At 45.1% G+C, this 18,022-nt stretch overlaps 1 protein-coding gene across 1 annotated transcript; it reads right to left on the reverse strand.

Annotated features, from left to right (window-relative positions):
- On the reverse strand, nt 1-930 carry LOC134934281 (zinc finger protein 300-like). Its single transcript, XM_063929748.1, has 2 exons — nt 533-930; nt 1-481 (listed from the first exon to the last, which is right to left on the reverse strand). Exons 1-2 carry the CDS (start codon nt 928-930, stop codon nt 1-3), a joined length of 879 nt encoding a protein of 292 aa, XP_063785818.1.
- Between the last annotated feature and the right edge of the window lie 17,092 nt (nt 931-18,022).

The raw sequence follows: 18,022 nt of genomic DNA on the forward strand, positions 1-18,022 counted from the left end.
TTATATGGTTCCTCTAATGTGATACCCCTGATGGCTAACAAGATGTGACCTTTGGGTAAACAATTTGCTGCATTCAGAACATTTATATGGTCTCTCTCCTGTGTGACTCCTCTGATGCATAACAAGATGTGACCTTTGAGCAAAACACTTGCTGCATTCAGAGCATTTATATGGTTTCTCTCCTGTGTGACTCCTTTGGTGTGTAACAAAATTTGACTTAATGGAAAAACACTTTCCGCATTCAGAGCATTTGTGTGGTTTCTCTCCTGTGTGACTCCTTTGATGTTTAATAAGATCTGAATTCAGGGAAAAACACTTGCTGCATTCAGAGCATTTATATGGTTTCTCTCCTGTGTGACTCCTCTGATGTATAACAAGATTTGACTTCAGGGAAAAACACTTGCTGCATTCTGAACATGTAAATGGTCTCTCTCCTGTGTGACTCCTCTGATGTGTGAGAAGTGCTGATTTACATGTAAAGCTTTTGTCACACTCAAAGCACAGATGTGGTTTCTCTCTAACAAGATGTGACCTTTGAGCAAAACACTTGCTGCATTCAGAGCATTTATATGGTTTCTCTCCTGTGTGACTCCTTTGGTGTGTAACAAAATTTGACTTAATGGAAAAACACTTTCCGCATTCAGAGCATTTGTATGGTTTCTCTCCTGTGTGACTCCTTTGATGTTTAATAAGATCTGAATTCAGGGAAAAACACTTGCTGCATTCAGAGCATTTATATGGTTTCTCTCCTGTGTGACTCCTCTGATGTATAACAAGATTTGACTTCAGGGAAAAACACTTGCTGCATTCTGAACATGTAAATGGTCTCTCTCCTGTGTGACTCCTCTGATGTGTGAGAAGTGCTGATTTACATGTAAAGCTTTTGTCACACTCAAAGCACAGATGTGGTTTCTCTCTAGTGAGACTCATCATGTATTAGATGAGATACAAATTAGCTTTATAAGGTTTCTCCTTTACAGAAAAAAATAATGTTTTTGAGAATCCTTAAGAGGTTTCTAAAGGAGTGATGTCTGTGGTTGGCTTGATCAGAGAACAATGTCCCTTTCTATTATATCTTCTTATATTCTTAGAGGGATTCTTGCTCCTTATTTGTCCTGCAAGAGATAGATCACATTTTAAAGCATAAAGGTTACTGTTATAAATCTGTTTGTACAGTAATAATGTTATATTGTGTAAGGAACATGACATTATATCACATTATATTTATGTACACTGAGAAATTTGATCCAATCTTATACCATTCTTTTAAAATATTTGTAAGTTGTCAAATTGCTTTGTCCCCAATTCCAGTTACATGTGTCACACAGAGACATCTACATTCCTGCAGCAGATGCCAATACTTAAGGCCCATATACACTGGGTGATTTTGAGATTTTGAGCTCCTAGTGTGTATGGCCGGGTGATGAGCAGTGAGCGCTGATGCGTGCTTCCACATCTTCACTGGCAGACGCCGTCCATCTGCCTGTTTTACCGACCAAGTGAACCACTTTCCACAGTCTCCTACTGTGGTAAGTGGTTCACCCCCATGAACATTGCTGGGCCAGGTGAAAATCACTCAGTGTGTATGCACAGAGCGATTTTCCTGCCAGCGATGTTCACATCATCATTGTGCCTACCCACTGGGCAAAAACTCCCAGTGTGTATGCACCTTAAGACATGATCTCTAAATGTTTCCATAATGATTGTATAATCCTCCTACTCTCACCTCAGAATGTGCAGATTATACATTACTGACCTCCTGCACTGACCATAGGTGGGTAGCACACGATACTGATCCTGTCACACCTACTGTCAGCTGATGCACCAGGATGCCGCCATTTTCTTTATACTCACCATTGTAATGGGGGAAATGTGAACATATGACAGTAAAAGTGGTGGAACTACTGAAGACAATAGAGAAGGTTACCTCCAGATGCCTACCCTGAATAGGGCAACCTCCTCTATTGCCCTTCCTGTTTCTGCCATAGTAGTTACAGAGCCCCCTCTGCAGTCTGGAGAGGATCTGCAGTGCAGCAGGCTACTAAGAGTAAGAGGCACATACTACAGTGCATGTCCCACCCTACCTCCTCTACCTGCTCATCATCCCTCCATGGCGCTTACTCACAAGGTAGGCCCTGCTTTCTCTCATCTGGGGGTGAGAACAGTGAGCATGGGGCAACACACTGCAGCTAGAAGGGCAGATCCCTGTACAGCAACAGGTGGTGCTGGGGGGATTTTGGGGGAATAAATTAAGTGGGGAGTCACTGTTGAATGAGGGGAAGATCTGAGTGTCTCTGGGTTGTTGGTAATAATCTGTGTGTACTTATGTGTGTGTATGTGTAAGTGCTGGCAACAACCAATATTTCACCTCCAGGCACCTCCTGAAAAGTTATGTACCTACCCAGTCATTCTGCTCAGTGTGATGTCTGCATATGAGACAGTGATCATTGTTGCATGAAATACCTGATTTTTAAAGGGTAAAAAGGGAATTTCTGTGTAACACACTGGGTCACTTACAGAGTATATACAGCTATATTATACACACATGATACATGACTGATAAACAATGTATAGCTGTCACACAAATGATCCATTGATTTGGGCCTTAATTGTACTAATTGCTCAGCAGATTGTTTGTTTGTAAGATTATGTGACAACTAGATTGTTTCTGCAGGTTCTAGGAGAAAAAACTATAAATGTCCATCAATATATTTACACATTTAGTATGAGCTTACATTCATTTGTATTATGCTTCATGAATATCTAACTACACTGTGACTCATAGAAACATGTAGATTATGTAATATAAATCTTATATTTCATTATTTTTGTGGGGTTGTTTTTGCAAAACAATATTAATAAATAATGCATAATATAAAATCTAAAGCTTATAGTAGTACAGATTGAGCATCCCATATACAAATATTCCGAAATATGGAATATTCCCAAATACAGAATTCTTTTAGTGAGACTGAGATAGTGAAACCTTTGTTTTCTGATGGCTCAATGTACACAAGCTTTGTTTAATACACAGTTATTAAAAATATTGTATTAAATGACCTTCAGGCTGTGTGTATAAGGTGTATATGTAACATACATGCATTCTGTGCTTAGACTTGGGCCCCATCTCTATGATAACTCATTATGGTGTGCAATTATTCCAAAATACGGAAAAATCAGATATCCAAAATACTTCTGGCCCCAATCATTTTGGATATAGGATACTCAACCTGTATATCCTTTTTAAATATAAACAATTTATATTGATTTACTAACTATATAACCATTGCTAAGGTAAACCTTTTTAAGTATTGACAACAAAACAATATCTACAATATAATATCTGCAAATGTTGTATATAAATATATCCTAATCTATAATTTAATCACCTTACTCTGGAGATTCTTCCTCTGTCTCTCTTACTGCTCCATCCTCCCAGCTCTCCAACCAGTAACTCATCCAGCAGCTCCTCCATCAGCTATCAGTGGCCTGATACAGCCGATTTATAGTTACTCCTCCCCATCTCTCCCCAGTAGTTCCCAGGATGGGCAGAAGGAAAAAATTAGGGTCTCATAACATTAGTATATAGTCATTCAGCACATCAGCTTCTCGTGCCCAGCTCCTTGTCTTGTAAATGAGGTGTAAATATTCCTAAAGTCACTTACTACAATGGGAAATGCTAATTACTCCCTGGCAGGGTAACACCTTGCATTCTAATAAGATCACAACAGCCTCTGGCCTCCTTTTATGTCACCAAAGGGACCTTTTGTTTCGGAGTCACCTATTGTCCAGGCAGAGTATCTGCAGAAAGATCTGTTCTACATATCAGCAGGAACTTCACAATGATACACTGGTAAATGTAAATAAATATATATATATATATAAATGTGACAACTGCCTATAGAACCTCTGTAACTGGGATTAGTACACAGTTAGACAAGTTTCTATTTCCAATCAATGATGTCAGAAACCACACAGAAATCAAGCGTGTACATAATGTACATATATTTACTTAGCATTTAGGCACTTCCATAATACCCCTTTCACATCTCACAAATAACCCGGTATCGACACGGCATATTGCCGTGTCGAACCGGGTCAGTGTGCAATGTGAAAGCATACTGGCCGATTTAGCGGGTCGCCTGACCTGGTAAATCAACCCGGTAAAAAAGGAGGGTTTTACCCGGGTTGATTACCGGGTCAGGTGCGGTGTGAATGGGAGCCGTGTCGATGTGACACGGTTCCCATTCACAGCATATGGAGAGGCGGCGCTGGAGATGAGCTCATCCCCCGGTGCCGCCTCCACCCCCGTCCCTGCTGCTGCTGCTCCCTCCGCTGCTATGGCAACCGACCCGGTATATTGCCGGGTCGGAAAGCCAGCAGCAGAGTGCAAATGCCGGATCCCACCCGGTAAGTACACGTTTGATCCGGCATTTGCAGTCTGAATGCAGCATAAGTTAAACAAGTACTCTTTGAACGGGTGGTCTTCATGTGACCGCCGGTCAGCTGACCGACAATCACATGACCTCCTCGGTGAGCCCGAAGGCTCACTATCCCGATGGTCGGCATGCCGACCAACAGGGATTATTTCCACTCGTGGGTGTCCACGACACCCATAGAGTGGGAATAGAACCTGTGGCGACCGCAGGTCGCCACCGAGCCTGCAGTGTCGTGAGCGCAGCGAGCCCGCAAGGGGCTTGCTGCACTCGCCCCTCCCCGCCGGGATCCCGGCATCGGTAAGGTGACCGGCGGTCAGGAGACCGCCGGTCACCCGTACTACACCCCTTTAAACCTGCATAAGTGAGAACCTCTATAAGTGAGACAAACACTTCTTGAACATTGATAAGTGAGAAACCAAATAAGTGCAATGCCTCTTTAAGTGAAACCCAATGTGCCATCCCTAGATATCACAGTTAACCAGGTTTGACTATATATATATATATATATATATATATATCTTCTATATAATAGCCCAGATCTGTGACTTTGTGCCTCATTTCGCTGGGCGGAGTCACAACACTGGGCAGAGTTAATCAAATGAGTCACAGATCTAGGCAAATCTATAGGAGACCAGGAGCAGAAGCAGATGGTATGGGCATGGCACAAGCAGGGGTGCACACCTCCCAGCTTTCTTCAGGCAGAAGGAGGGACACACATGTGGCGAAAAGGGTGCGTGGCCAATGAAAAGGGGCGTGGATTTGCAGGGGGACCCGCAATCGCGAGCCACGCCCCGTTTTCGTCAGTGAGGGGGCATGCCCAGCGTTCTGTCAGCTGCTGGCATGCCCTCAGGGGCGGATTATGAGTCCAGGGGGCCCAGGGCACTTGATACAGGGGACCCTATCTCATTGCTGTGCCTGCTGTGGGTTTGGATGCATGGCCTAATTGCGGGACACATGGCCACGCCCCCTTATGCAAATTCTGTGAATTGTGGGGGGGTTTTATGGAATTTTGGCCCCTCAGCTAGGAGTAAATCCAGAGGGGGTGGTCGCTCCCCCCTACACACCCGCACAGGCAGAAGAAAGCAGGGTGGCTGCTGCCTCCCTGCAACACCACAGACCTGCCAACACGCAGCAGCATGTGCTAACTGTAGCACAATGCTGCTGCTGTTGCTGGCAGGACAGGGGGGGCTTCAGAGCTGGGACAGAGTTACTCCAGCTGGGGGGCCCTTAAAACTGTGGGGCCCATACCCCCTGATGCCCCCTCTCCCTCTGTCTCCACTAAATAGATGCTGTGCACATGCGCACAGCATCTATTCACCGCTGCTCTGCTAAGCAGAACATCGAGTACAGGAGCTTCCCAACTGACCTCCAACCCCCCCACCGCAGGACACTGCGGCCCGCCAGTCAGACAGTAGGACAGACCCAAAAAAATGGGACTGTCCCACGAAAATTGGGACAGTTTGGAGGAATGGAGGTGTGTGAGGGGGTATGCCGTACAGACAGACGGGCACCGGCTCACTGTGTGCTTGACCTCCCACATCAGCAAACTCAGCAGGGTCTCTCTGGCATGGAGGAGTGTCACTTTCTGGCACACTCCACGCTTCTTAGCTGCAGTTGTGTGGGGCATCTGCCACTGTGCAGGTTCCATACTGCCTATGTTATCTCCAGCCCCAGCAACCCCACTGCTAGCTTCAGTGCTGCCGCCCGCAGTGAGGTGCGCCCAGCTCGTTCACACACTTTAGCTGGTGGGCAGCGCTGCAGAAGTCTGCGCTACTTGCAGGCTCCGCCCCCCTCTTCCCTCCAACCGCAGCACTTCCTGGGGGCTAACCAGTCACTCCCAGTCTCCCCTTACCACAGTGCCCAGCAGCCGCAAGGTCCGCACCGCGTGCATGTAATGACCCCCTCCTCCCTCTAGCCACAGCATCTCCTGGGGGCTAACCAGTCACTCCCAGTCTCCCCTTAACACAGTGCCCAGCAGCCGCGCGAGGTCCGCGGTGTGTGACTGAGGAGTGGGGGGAGGGATGCGGATGGGCAGAGGAAGCAGGACTCCAGCTTGAGAGAGTCAGCCATGCCAAGTCTTCACCAGCAGCAGTTCCCAACAGGTTGGAGTGGAACAGCAGCAGCCAGCAGCAGTGACTCCGGTAAGACAGATCTGTCTGTCACCACTGTTCTGTCCCTAATACCAATCTCTCCCGTGCCCTGTGTTCTGTCACCCCTGGCATTGCCCTGTCACCCTTATCCTGGCCCTGTCATCCCTGGCCTTGCCCTGTCACCCCTATCCTGGCCCTGTCACCCATATCCTGGCCCTGTCACCCCTATCCTGGCCCTGTCACCCCTGGCCTTGCCCTGTCACCCTTATCCTGGCCTGTTACCCCTATCCTGGCCCTGTCACCACTGTGCTTGCCCTGTCAACCCTATCCTGGCCCTGTCACCCCTGTCCTGGTCCTGCCGCCCCTACCCTGGCCCTGTCACCCTTATCATGTCCCTGTCATTTCTGTCTTGGCCCCATCACCCCTATCCTGGCCCTGTCACCCCTGTCCTTCCCCCGTCACCCCTGTTCTGACTCCGTCACCCCTGTCCTGGCCCCATCACCCCTGTCCTGGCCCCGTCACCCCTGTTCTGACTCTGTCACCCCTGTACTGGCCTTGTTACTGCATACCCTCCAACTACCTTTTTGGCAGGTACAGTACTCGCAGCGCCTCCAGACCCCTCCCCAATGCACCACACCTCCACACCTTCCCCTCCACCATATGCGGCACTCCACCCCTCTCACACACGCTGTGCCTCCAGACCCCTGCACAACCCGCGGCTCCCACTCCCCCGCCCCTCCACAGCACCTCCAGACCCCCTCCACCATGTATCCCCCATATATGTCTCCCCCCACACCTGCCTCACTCCACCCGCAGCATCTGCAGACACCCTCCTCCATCCGCGGTCCGGCCCCTCACCCACGGTACCTCCCCACCTGCCCCTCTACCACCTGCAGTGCCTCCGGAACCCCTTCCCTATCCGCCACACCACCCGCACCTTCCCCTCCCCCACCCGCAGCACCTCTGGACCCCTACACCACCCCTGGCACCCCTGCCCCTTCGCATCCCACAGCACCTCCAGAACCCTTCACCCATCCGCAACACAACATCCCCACACCTTCCCCACCCCCACCCGTGGCGCCCCTGCCCTCCCCCACCTGCAGTGCCTCCGGACCCCTCCCCCATCTGCAGCCCCCACTCTTCTGTCCCTCCCCCATCTGCAGAACCTCCCAACCCTTCCCCATCCGGGCCCCCCCACATCCACCCACCCTCCACCCGCAGCATCTACAGACACCCTCCTCCATCCGCAGTCCTCCCCGCACCCGCTACATTCTGTACATCGTGCCCTGCAGGTGCTTTTCACGCCGTCGCAAGGGGCTGCACCTCCTTTACCATTGCATGTCCTTTCATTGTGCAATATTTAACCAATAACAAAGGAATGCAGGTAATACTCCATATAATACAAATATTGAATCCCAGATAGGCATGCAAGGGTTAAGGGAGCGTAGCCCCTTGCGATGGTGTGAAGAGCGCCTGTAGGGCGCGATGAAGCACCTAGTATGTATATATATATATATATATATATATATATACATTGCTCAAAAAAATAAAGTGAACACTAAAATAACACATTCTAGATCTGAATGAATGAAATATTCTTATTAAATACTTTGTTCTTTACATAGCTGAATGTGCTGACAACAAAATCAAACAAAAAATATCGAAGGAAATCAAATTTATTAACCCATGGAGGTCTGGATTTGGAGTCACCCTCAAAATGAAAGGGGAAAAGCACACTACATGCTGATCCAACTTTGATATAATGTCCTTAAAACAAGTCAAAATGAGGCTCAGTAGTGTGTGTGGCCTCCACATGCCTTTATGACCTACCTACAACCCACACAAGTGGCTCAGGAAGTGCAGCTCATCCAGGATGGCACATCAATGCGAGCTGTGGAAAGAAGGTTTGCTATGTCTGTCAGCGTAGTGTCCAGAGCATGGAGGCGCTTCCAGGAGACAGGCCAGTACATCAGGAGATGTGGAGGAGGCCATAGGAGGGCAACAACCCAGCAGCAGGACCACTACCCCTGCCTTTGTGCAAGGAGGAACAGGAGGAGCATTGCCATAGCCCAGCAAAATGACCTCCAGTAAGCCACAAATGTGCATGTGTCTACTCAAACGATCAGAAACAGACTCCATGTGGGTGGTAAGAGGGTCCGACGTCCACAGGTGTGGTTTGTGCTTACAGCCCAACACCGTGCAGGACGTTTGACATTTGCCAGAGAACACCAAGATTGGCAAATTTGCAACTGGCGCCCTGTGCTCTTCATAGATGAAAGCAGGTTCTCACTGAGCAAATGTGACAGACGTGACAGAGTCTGGAGACGCCAAGGAGAATGTTCGGCTGCCTGCAACTTCCTCCAGCATGACCAGTTTGGCTATGGGTCAGTAATGGAGTGGGGTGGCATTTCTTTGGGGGGCCGCACAGCCCTCCATGTGCTCGCCAGAGGTAGCCTGACTGCCATTAAGTATCAAGATGAGATCTTCAGACCCCTTGTGAGACCGTATGCTGGTGCGGTTGGCCCTGGGATCCTCCTAATGCAAGACAATGCTAGACCTCATGTGGCTGGAGTGTGTCAGCAGTTCCTGCAAGACAAAGGCATTGATGCTATGGACTGGCCCGCCTGTTCCCCAAACCTGAATCCAATTGAGCACATCTGGAACATCATGTCTCGCTCCATCCACCACAGACTGTCCAGGACTTGAGAGATGCTTTAATCCAGGTCTGGGAGGAGATCCCTCAACAGGAGCATGCCCAGGCATTGTAGGGAGGTCATACAGGCACGTGGAGGCCACACACACTACTGAGCCTCATTTTGACTTGTTTTAAGGACATTACATCAAAGTTGGATCAGCCTGTAGTGTGTTTTTCCATTTTAATTTTGAGTGTGACTCCAAATCCAGACCGCCATGGGTTAATACATTTGATTTCAATTGATAATTTTTGTGTGATTTTGTTGTCAGTACATTCAACTATGTAAATAACAAAGTATTTAATAAGAATATTTCATTTCATTCATTCAGATCTAGGATGTGTTATTTTAGTGTTCCCTTTATTTTTTTGAGCAGTATATATATATATAGCATTCGCATGTGTGGCACTCATGGGATGAAGAAAAGGAAACACAGCCATGTAATATCAAAGTTTCGGTATGTATTTACCATCTTCAGGATATAAAACACACAGCAAACAGCTTACCTTAAATTACATCTACCAACAAGTGAGAGTGAGAGCAGTGTGAAGATGGCACCAGCATCAACCGTCCTTCCGGAAGTGGGACGCGGCTTCCCCGCACCATCTGAACCCGATGACATCACCGCATCAGCTGTGCAGGGCGTCAGAGTACATTAACCATTATACAGTGTAAGTAGCCTTAAATCAAACTGAAATAATACAGCAAAAGCACAGTAAATTGCAAATATACAACATCATAGCCCCATAGATACACTAATAAACAGTACTATGCCAGTATACAAATTGTGTCACATAACAAATTGTATCACAATTAACAGGTAAATAACTTAATCAATAAAAGGGCTATAATAATGATATTAATATTAATTTATAAAAAGACAGACCATGAGATATACTCTCATTGGAGGTGGTATATGGTCAATCATCCTATATTTGATGCTAGACAAATTATGTCCCATTTCGGCAAAATGATGCGCCAACGGCTGCTCACTTGTATCGCAATCGCACGGGTGGCAGACCGGTGGGACGACATTCTTTATTTGATTTTACACTGGGATTTCCGATACATATAAAAGTCCACATGGACACAAAATTTGGTAGACAACTAATGTGCTGTTACAGTCCAAGTGCTGTCGAATGCAATATTCCTTGCCAGAATGGGGGTGACAAACTTTTTCACCTGCAAAGAAAAATCTGCATGTAGTGCAGGGACATTTAAAGCATCCACATTTTTTATTTGCTAGGAAATGCATTGAACGCTCACTATTGGAACCAGTAATATCTGTACGTACCAGAAGATCCCTAAGATTCCTGTCTCTAGTATAACAACGTATGATAGAGTGTTGATATAAATGAAGCGTAGTGTCCATTTGGATAATAGGCCAAAGACATTTAGTAGTTCTGTTCACTGCAGGTGATAAACTATTATATCTGCTGATTACAGGAAATCTATTAGATAACTGATTACGATTTTTCTTTTCCAACAAAGATTTCCTATCAGCAGACATAACCTTATCTTTCATATTTTGGAGACATTTACAATCATAGCCTCTATCACAAAATTTGTCACTTGCCATATCAATCTGTTGGCATGCCATCTGAACATCTGAGTTCATTCTACGAATCCTCACAATCTGAGAATATGGAAGTCCTAATTTCAGTGCACAGGGATGATTACTATTCATATGCAACGCAGTATCTGAGCCGCTTGTCATTGCGTTACAGCAGGTCCGAGATACGCAGCGCCGATGAGGAAATCCCGATCACGTCACAGGGGCTGCTGACCGGGATTTCCTTTCTGATGTCTCAGGTGCTGGGCATCGCTCTGCCTCACCTGCCTCACCCCACCGCACGTCACTGATATATACAGTATATATATAGAGAGAGCGAGAGAGAGAGAAAGAGAGAGAGAGAGAGGAAGAGAGAGAGAGAGAGAGAGGAGGAGACAGAGAGAGAGAGGAAGAGAGAGGGAAAATAGAGAGAAAATGAAATTATATTTCTCATGATCATAAAAACATTGTGATACAAAAACTTAATATTAGTTTCTTAGACACATGTGCATAGTGAATTTAATGCCTATGAATGAATCTTTTCAAAACAATGATTTGTAATGATTTTTTTATTAGATGCACTCCCAATAAGTATTTTTCATTTATAACTTGGGTACATTTTTATAGGTATAAAATGTTGAGTCACAATGAGTTAATCATGAGTTTTGCTTGTTAATGTCTAATGTCAATCAAGGATATGAGGAGTATTAAATATGTGTAAGACCATCGTTTTATGATGTAGATGTCCATAGTATGTCAATAACAGATCAAGTAGGCAAATATAAATGACAGCTTATCGCTATTTTAAGAAAGGAAGGTGGAACAATCCAACAACTTTGAAAGTTTCATTAAGCTCAGCAGTGAAAACCAGACAGATCTATGGGGGTAATTCAGACTTGATCGTAGATGTGCTAAATTTAGCAAATCTATGATCACTTTCACAGACATGCGGGGGGACGTCCAGCACAGGGCTAATCCGCCCCGAATGTCTGGCTCCACCCCATAACCACCCCCGCACAGGTACAAAAGCATTGCACGGTGCTGGCCTGTCCCCCCCCGCCCAGCCCAGCAAATGATTGACAGGCAGAGGTAATCGCTGGGCTGAGATGCTGTTCGCATCTCTGGCATGCGCCGGTGCCCTGCGGCACCTGTACATGCGCAGTTCAGACCTGACCTCCCGGTGTGCAGAATCCAACAGCAGCAATCAGGTCTGAATTAGACCCTATGATGGAACCAGACTTAGCAACCACAGAGATTGTAATAGCATCTTACAACCAATAAAATGCTAAACTGAGAGTAAGTAGTCACGTCTCACCATCCACTGTTTGGGCGATACATTGATCAGGTCTTCATTGTAGAATTGTTGCTAAGAAAACACTACTATAGGAGAGAAATAAGAAGTGACAAGGAACGCATGTTGTGGACATCATACCAGTTCCACATTTTATATTTTGGATCCCAAATGCCATTTCCTGCCACAGCCGGGGGTGTAAGGGATGTTAGCTATTTTCCATTTAGTAACAAAGCAACACATTAACCAGTAACTTTCTACCTGACTATTTAAGTAAAGTCATATTCTTTGAGATTATCAAACACTGTTTGGATTTGGAAGATCCTTTATTACAATATCTAGTACAGGTCAAAAAGTGCTACTAGTTCACAGTAGTGGATCTTGCCACGGGCAAGCAGGACTTTTACCCAGGGCGCCGCCTTCTGGAGGGCGCCGGCGCCATCCGGAGGGTGCCGCACCAGGGCTAGATCCGCTGCTGCTGTGCCCCCCACTGCCAGCTGCCCCCCGCTGCCGCTGGCCGCTGTGAAGGGAAACTAGAGTTTCCTTTCGTGGAGAGGTCCTTTACTGTGCTGTGCGCGATGACATCATTGCGCACCACACAGCAAAGGTCCTCTCCACAAAGGGAACTAGATGCTACGTGTTTAGTTTCCCTTCGTGGAGATGACCTTTGCTGTGCGGTGCGCGATGACTTCATCGTACACCGCACATTAAAGGACCTCTCCACGAAGGGCTTCACAGCGGCCAGCGGCAGTGGGGGGCAGTGGGCAGCGGGGGGCACATTTCAGAGTGCTACAGTAGTCTGTACAGGGGGCGTAAATGACCATGCCCCCTGTACAAAGCCACGCCACCCATTGCCGTCCGGGGCGCGCAAAGCCCCAGAACCGGCCCTGCTACTTCAAGTGATAGTACTGGGAACTGGGATTCTACTGTTCCATATACTGATCCATGATTGACAACATAAGTAAATGTACTTGATATTATAACAGGTGATTGAAAGTGACACAGGCAATGGAAAGATTGCTATCCTGCAATTCAGGTATTGGCTCTCAATGTCATGTAAAATCAAAATTATACGATTGGTTAATCTTTAAACAAAATGTTTTGTTTTCGGAGGGTTCCTGTACAGTCACTCACAGCTCCCTGTACTTCTGCCAATACTACTAATAGTGAGCTACTGGGCCTCACACACTGCCCCTTACCTATAGATATACAATTAGCACAGATAATATAAAATTGTTGGAGTTTTAGCTGGGAAAGCATTTCTCTTTTTGGGGTGCAGTCGAACATCCGCAGAAGTTCTACCAGTTTTAGCAGCTTAATATAAAAAATGTGATAATAACCTCATACAAAAAAAATGCAAAAGCAAATTATTAGATTAATTTATCAGTTTATATAACTTTGTAAATAGCCGATATAAGGACTTAATAAACAAGGGGAAAACTGTAGCGCCCCCAGCTCAATATATCACATAATAATGTCACAGTGCATTCTGCTATGTGGCTGATATATCTGGTTGCCATGCTTAGCCATGACCATTACATTACCAGCCATCAGCCACACCCAGGCACCCTCTTCCACCCATCCATCTGATGCACTAATGCTGTAAATATATTGGTCTGACAGATACTGAAACAAGCAGTAGACACTGAGGGCTGTATACTCCTATGGAGGATCCCTGCCCACACATATGATGTCCCATCTACCTACCCACCCACCTTGCAGCACACCATCAATCTGGACCCTGTAGCCTCTTGGGAGCAGTGATCAGTGTATGAGGGCAGAATCCACCAGCAGGGGAGCAACATGTGGGTGATTTAATGGTTCCTCAGGTGGGTAAATGCTACAGTGCCCGAATGCCAACCCTAGTCTGAATCTTCGGTCCCAGTACATGTGCCCTAGTTGCCCTACCCTAGTTATAAAACTGGTGGTGGGGTTGGAGTATTTTCATTTAAAAATAGGAAACTCTGGTTATAGTATCTCACAGTTCTTTGTTGCTCTGCTGAATATTCTAGCTAAAGGAACATAAAAATGTGATATACTTAGAGAATCTATATTTGGGTGACTCAGTTCCGTGGATGATGTTTTATACAAATTCTTATATTTTTTGAGTTTTTATTGAGATTCTACATTACATACATATATCAATAACATTTCCCACATGTGTGGTCTGCATTGCTTATTATGAATACTCTATTCATGTGGATTACATTAGACTATAAACATCAGTGACGTGTTCATCTCATATGGATCCTTCAATGTAGAAATATTAATAATAGTTCACATTTAATGACAGAACCTGACATAGTGCACATCACAGGTGAGAATAATCACAATAGAAGAGCAGAGATTGGTACAATGATAGATCCTGACACTGCAACTATTTGATTACTTGAATGTGGATTGTGGTCACTTTCTATGACATCTAATGACAGGGTCAGATTAGGGGCCACATGGGACTAGGGATGTAAATTATCAAGTGTCAATTGTGAGAAGAGAAGGAGCTGTGATGCTTGCTGTGCCTTGTAGTTCTACAAGAGCTGGGAGGCCATCCTATTCCACATGTTAAACTATGCCGTTGCATGCAGAAACATATAGCTTCCCTCCTCCTCAGGCACAATATATGACTAAATAAATAAATAAAAGAAATCCACATATGGAAATCCCTAAAACCTGTCCTGTAGGGTGTCTTGAGGACTGGGTTTGGGGACCACTTCACTAGTGAATAGGAATCAGACAAAACTGACTATAGAGCAATGAAATAGTGATGCAGCCATCATTTCCAGGGCTCTGCCAGTTCTGTAATACAGAGTCTCCTGTCACAGTTTCATGATCATTCTAATGGAAGCTGGAAGCCGTGTGGTTCACAGGTAATAGTATAAATGTCTGGTAGGAGTTTCTGTGTGAACATTTTCTGTTACCAGGTTTGTGTACTTGTAGACTAAGTGTGTCAGGCTTACAGCTGCTTTCTCACCTATTGTGCTACCATGGTTTGGTTACAGCGGTGCACTGAGCACTATGTAGCACTATGGGGGTCATTCCGAGTTGTTCGCTCGCAAGGCGATTTTAGCAGAGTTGCTCACGCTAAGCCGCCGCCTACTGGGAGTGAATCTTAGCATCTTAAAATTGCGAACGATGTATTCGCAATATTGCAATTACAAACTTCTTAGCAGTTTCAGAGTAGCTTCAGACTTACTCAGCATCTGCGATCAGTTCAGTGCTTGTCATTCCTGGTTTGACGTCACAAACACACCCAGCGTTCGCCCAGACACTCCCCCGTTTCTCCAGCCACTCCTGCTTTTTTTCCGGAAACGGTAGCGTTTTTCCCACACGCCCATAAAACGGCCAGTTTCCACTCAGTACCACCCATTTCCTGTCAATCACACTACAATCGCCTGAGCGATGAAAAAGCCGTGAGTAAAAATACTAGCTTCATAGCAAAATTACTTGGCGCAGTCGCAGTGCGGACATTGCGCATGCGCACTAAGCGGAAAATCGCTGCAATGAAATTTACCGAGCGAATGACTCGGAATGACCACCAATGTGAAATAAACATCACAGTTTCTGCCTTGCTGGGGACGTTTGCATTACAATAAAATTATATTTAATATCACTGTTTTAATGAAGCAATTAACAACGTATGTAGTAAGATGTTTACCTTTAATGTCATTGGTAGTACCATATTCTGTAAATAATGTTTTCATATACCAATCTGGGTCTGGGAAGAGGTGTGGTATGTGTGACCTGCAGTCAAGAGATGGCCGGTAAGCATACCAATGCTGGTATTCCAGCAGCTGAAAGCTGGCGGGGGTAGAGTGCAACATGACCCTTGCGGGCTTGGTGCTCTCGTCACGCTGTGGGCAGGTTCTATTTCCACTCTATAGGTGTCGTGGACTATGTGTGGTGTCTTGGATTGTGAGGGGGCAGGATGTAGAAGGAGATATTGTGACTGGCGGTCTCCTGACCACCAGTTACATAACTATATCCCCTGGGCAGCCCCTTCAAAACCATTAGAGGGACTGATGGTGTGTATCTGGTACTTGCAATGTAAACAGAAACTTTTTTCATTCAGATTTACATTTTGAATGGAGTTATTACCATAATTCCATCAAATCTAGTTAATTGACCAACTTTATATGGCATCGGAGGGAAAAAGGTGATAAGTGAGCAGGAATAATAAGCACAGGCTGCGATTTGGTTGTTCCTTCCATTGACAGTCCCCATGGGTTTCACCTAAGCCTACAAGAGGAGCCATCATCAGGGAATACTGCTACATGTTGCCCTCAATGCTCTGGTGTAGGGAGAGGTCCTATAGTAAAATGATTTTCTAGGTGGTAGTGTGGTAGTGGGCTTTCTTCTCTCTCTACCATAAACAGCTACAGCCATTCCTCCTGATTTAAGCTCCAGAAGTGTCTGTATGCACCGGGCTCTTCAGTTCCATTTAAAAAAGGGAAATAGTCATCAACTTTGCCCATGCTGGGACTGTGATTAAGTAGAACCTGACATTAACACACATTAATATAATAACAGTCTATACAAGCACTGTCAATATAAGTTCTAAATACACACAGTATAATGAAAGAAAGTCATACAACCCTCTGTTGAGACCCTCAGGGAAGATAAACGCTGAGGATAAATGTCTGTGTGCCTATTGGACAGCACACGTTTACAATCTAACATTAATTTTTACTGGAAAAATCTGTAAAATAACATTATGCAAAAATTAAACACAATACGTTCATGAATGAGATGATTAATTCGCAAATGATTTCTTTTTAAATGTAAGTAATCTATTTTTCTAAACGTTTTACCATCACTTTCATAGTCCAGTATTATTACTAAATGCAAATATTAAGTGAAGATTTAATAGGCTCTCTACATTCTATATCCTTTGATAACAATTGTAAGAAATGGTTACTATTTCCAAGTGGAGAACATGGATTTATCATATATAAATGACAGTAGATGTACATATACACATAATCATAAATCAATAACTGGCAATTAATGTGCTATAAATAATATAAAGCATGCATATGTGACTATACATGGGGTAACACAGATTAAGGTCTATGTAACCACTATTGGAAATCACAGGAATAGTTACAGCAATGCTGTTTCTGATGGCACTCAGTTGGACACAGAATAAACCCCTTTTTTTCTTGGAGTCATTTTAATTCTTTTAGAGTGGAACCAGCTGTAAATCTTGCACCAACTTGCAACCTTAGGTTATCAGAGTACTGAGTTATTTTCTCTGAGCACAGTATAAAAGTCAATGAGAAGGCAGGAAGGAGATCCAAAGTGACTTCTAACATCCATAACTATGTATGATGGTGGCCGTTATATCTACCAGACTTCAACAATTACAATGGATAACATGCAGATTCTGTATAATTCACAGGAGTTTATAGGTTAACTTGACTTGTGTATTATAATAGTGGTAAAAGGGATCTATTTGTCTTTATATGTTTAACTATATTCTCAGAAAGGAACATTGTATAATAACTTAATGACATACTGACAAGGCTGACAGATCACACCATTTCATTAAAAGCATTTGGAAATAAAATCTGGAGCAAAGATGAGATAAATGTAAACCACCTGTATAACTGAACGCCTGAAACAAAAGAAAGGGAAAACATTTACACACCTTAGAAAGTTATAATGGAACTTTCAGCATCCACTATAACATTTTCATGAGGCAATGGGGGTGATGTATGAAAAAACGTCCTAACGGGCATTATGTGTCCAGGGGTGTATCACCACATTATTGTGGTGATATGCCCGCAGCCACCACAATGTATGATTAAGGCCCCTGCCGATGTGTGAGTGCACTATCCTACCTGTCCCGCGGTAGCGCACCTGCCACATCAGCTCTGCCGGGTTCAGCACCGCATTCTGTGCGCATGCACACCTCTATCCTGCTTCCTCTCTGTGCCGCAGGAGGCCCCCGGCGCATA

The sequence above is a fragment of the Pseudophryne corroboree genome, chromosome 6, assembly GCF_028390025.1.
Source record: "Pseudophryne corroboree isolate aPseCor3 chromosome 6, aPseCor3.hap2, whole genome shotgun sequence".
NCBI lineage: Eukaryota > Metazoa > Chordata > Amphibia > Anura > Myobatrachidae > Pseudophryne > Pseudophryne corroboree.

Coding starts and splice junctions, on each gene's coding strand:
- LOC134934281 (XM_063929748.1), bottom strand. CDS start 930: ATGAGTCTCACTAGAGAGAAACCACATCTGTGCTTTGAGTGTGACAAA. Junction 482..532: donor AGCAAGTGTTTTGCTCAAAG/GTCACATCTTGT, acceptor GTGTGACAAAAG/CTTTACATGTAAATCAGCAC.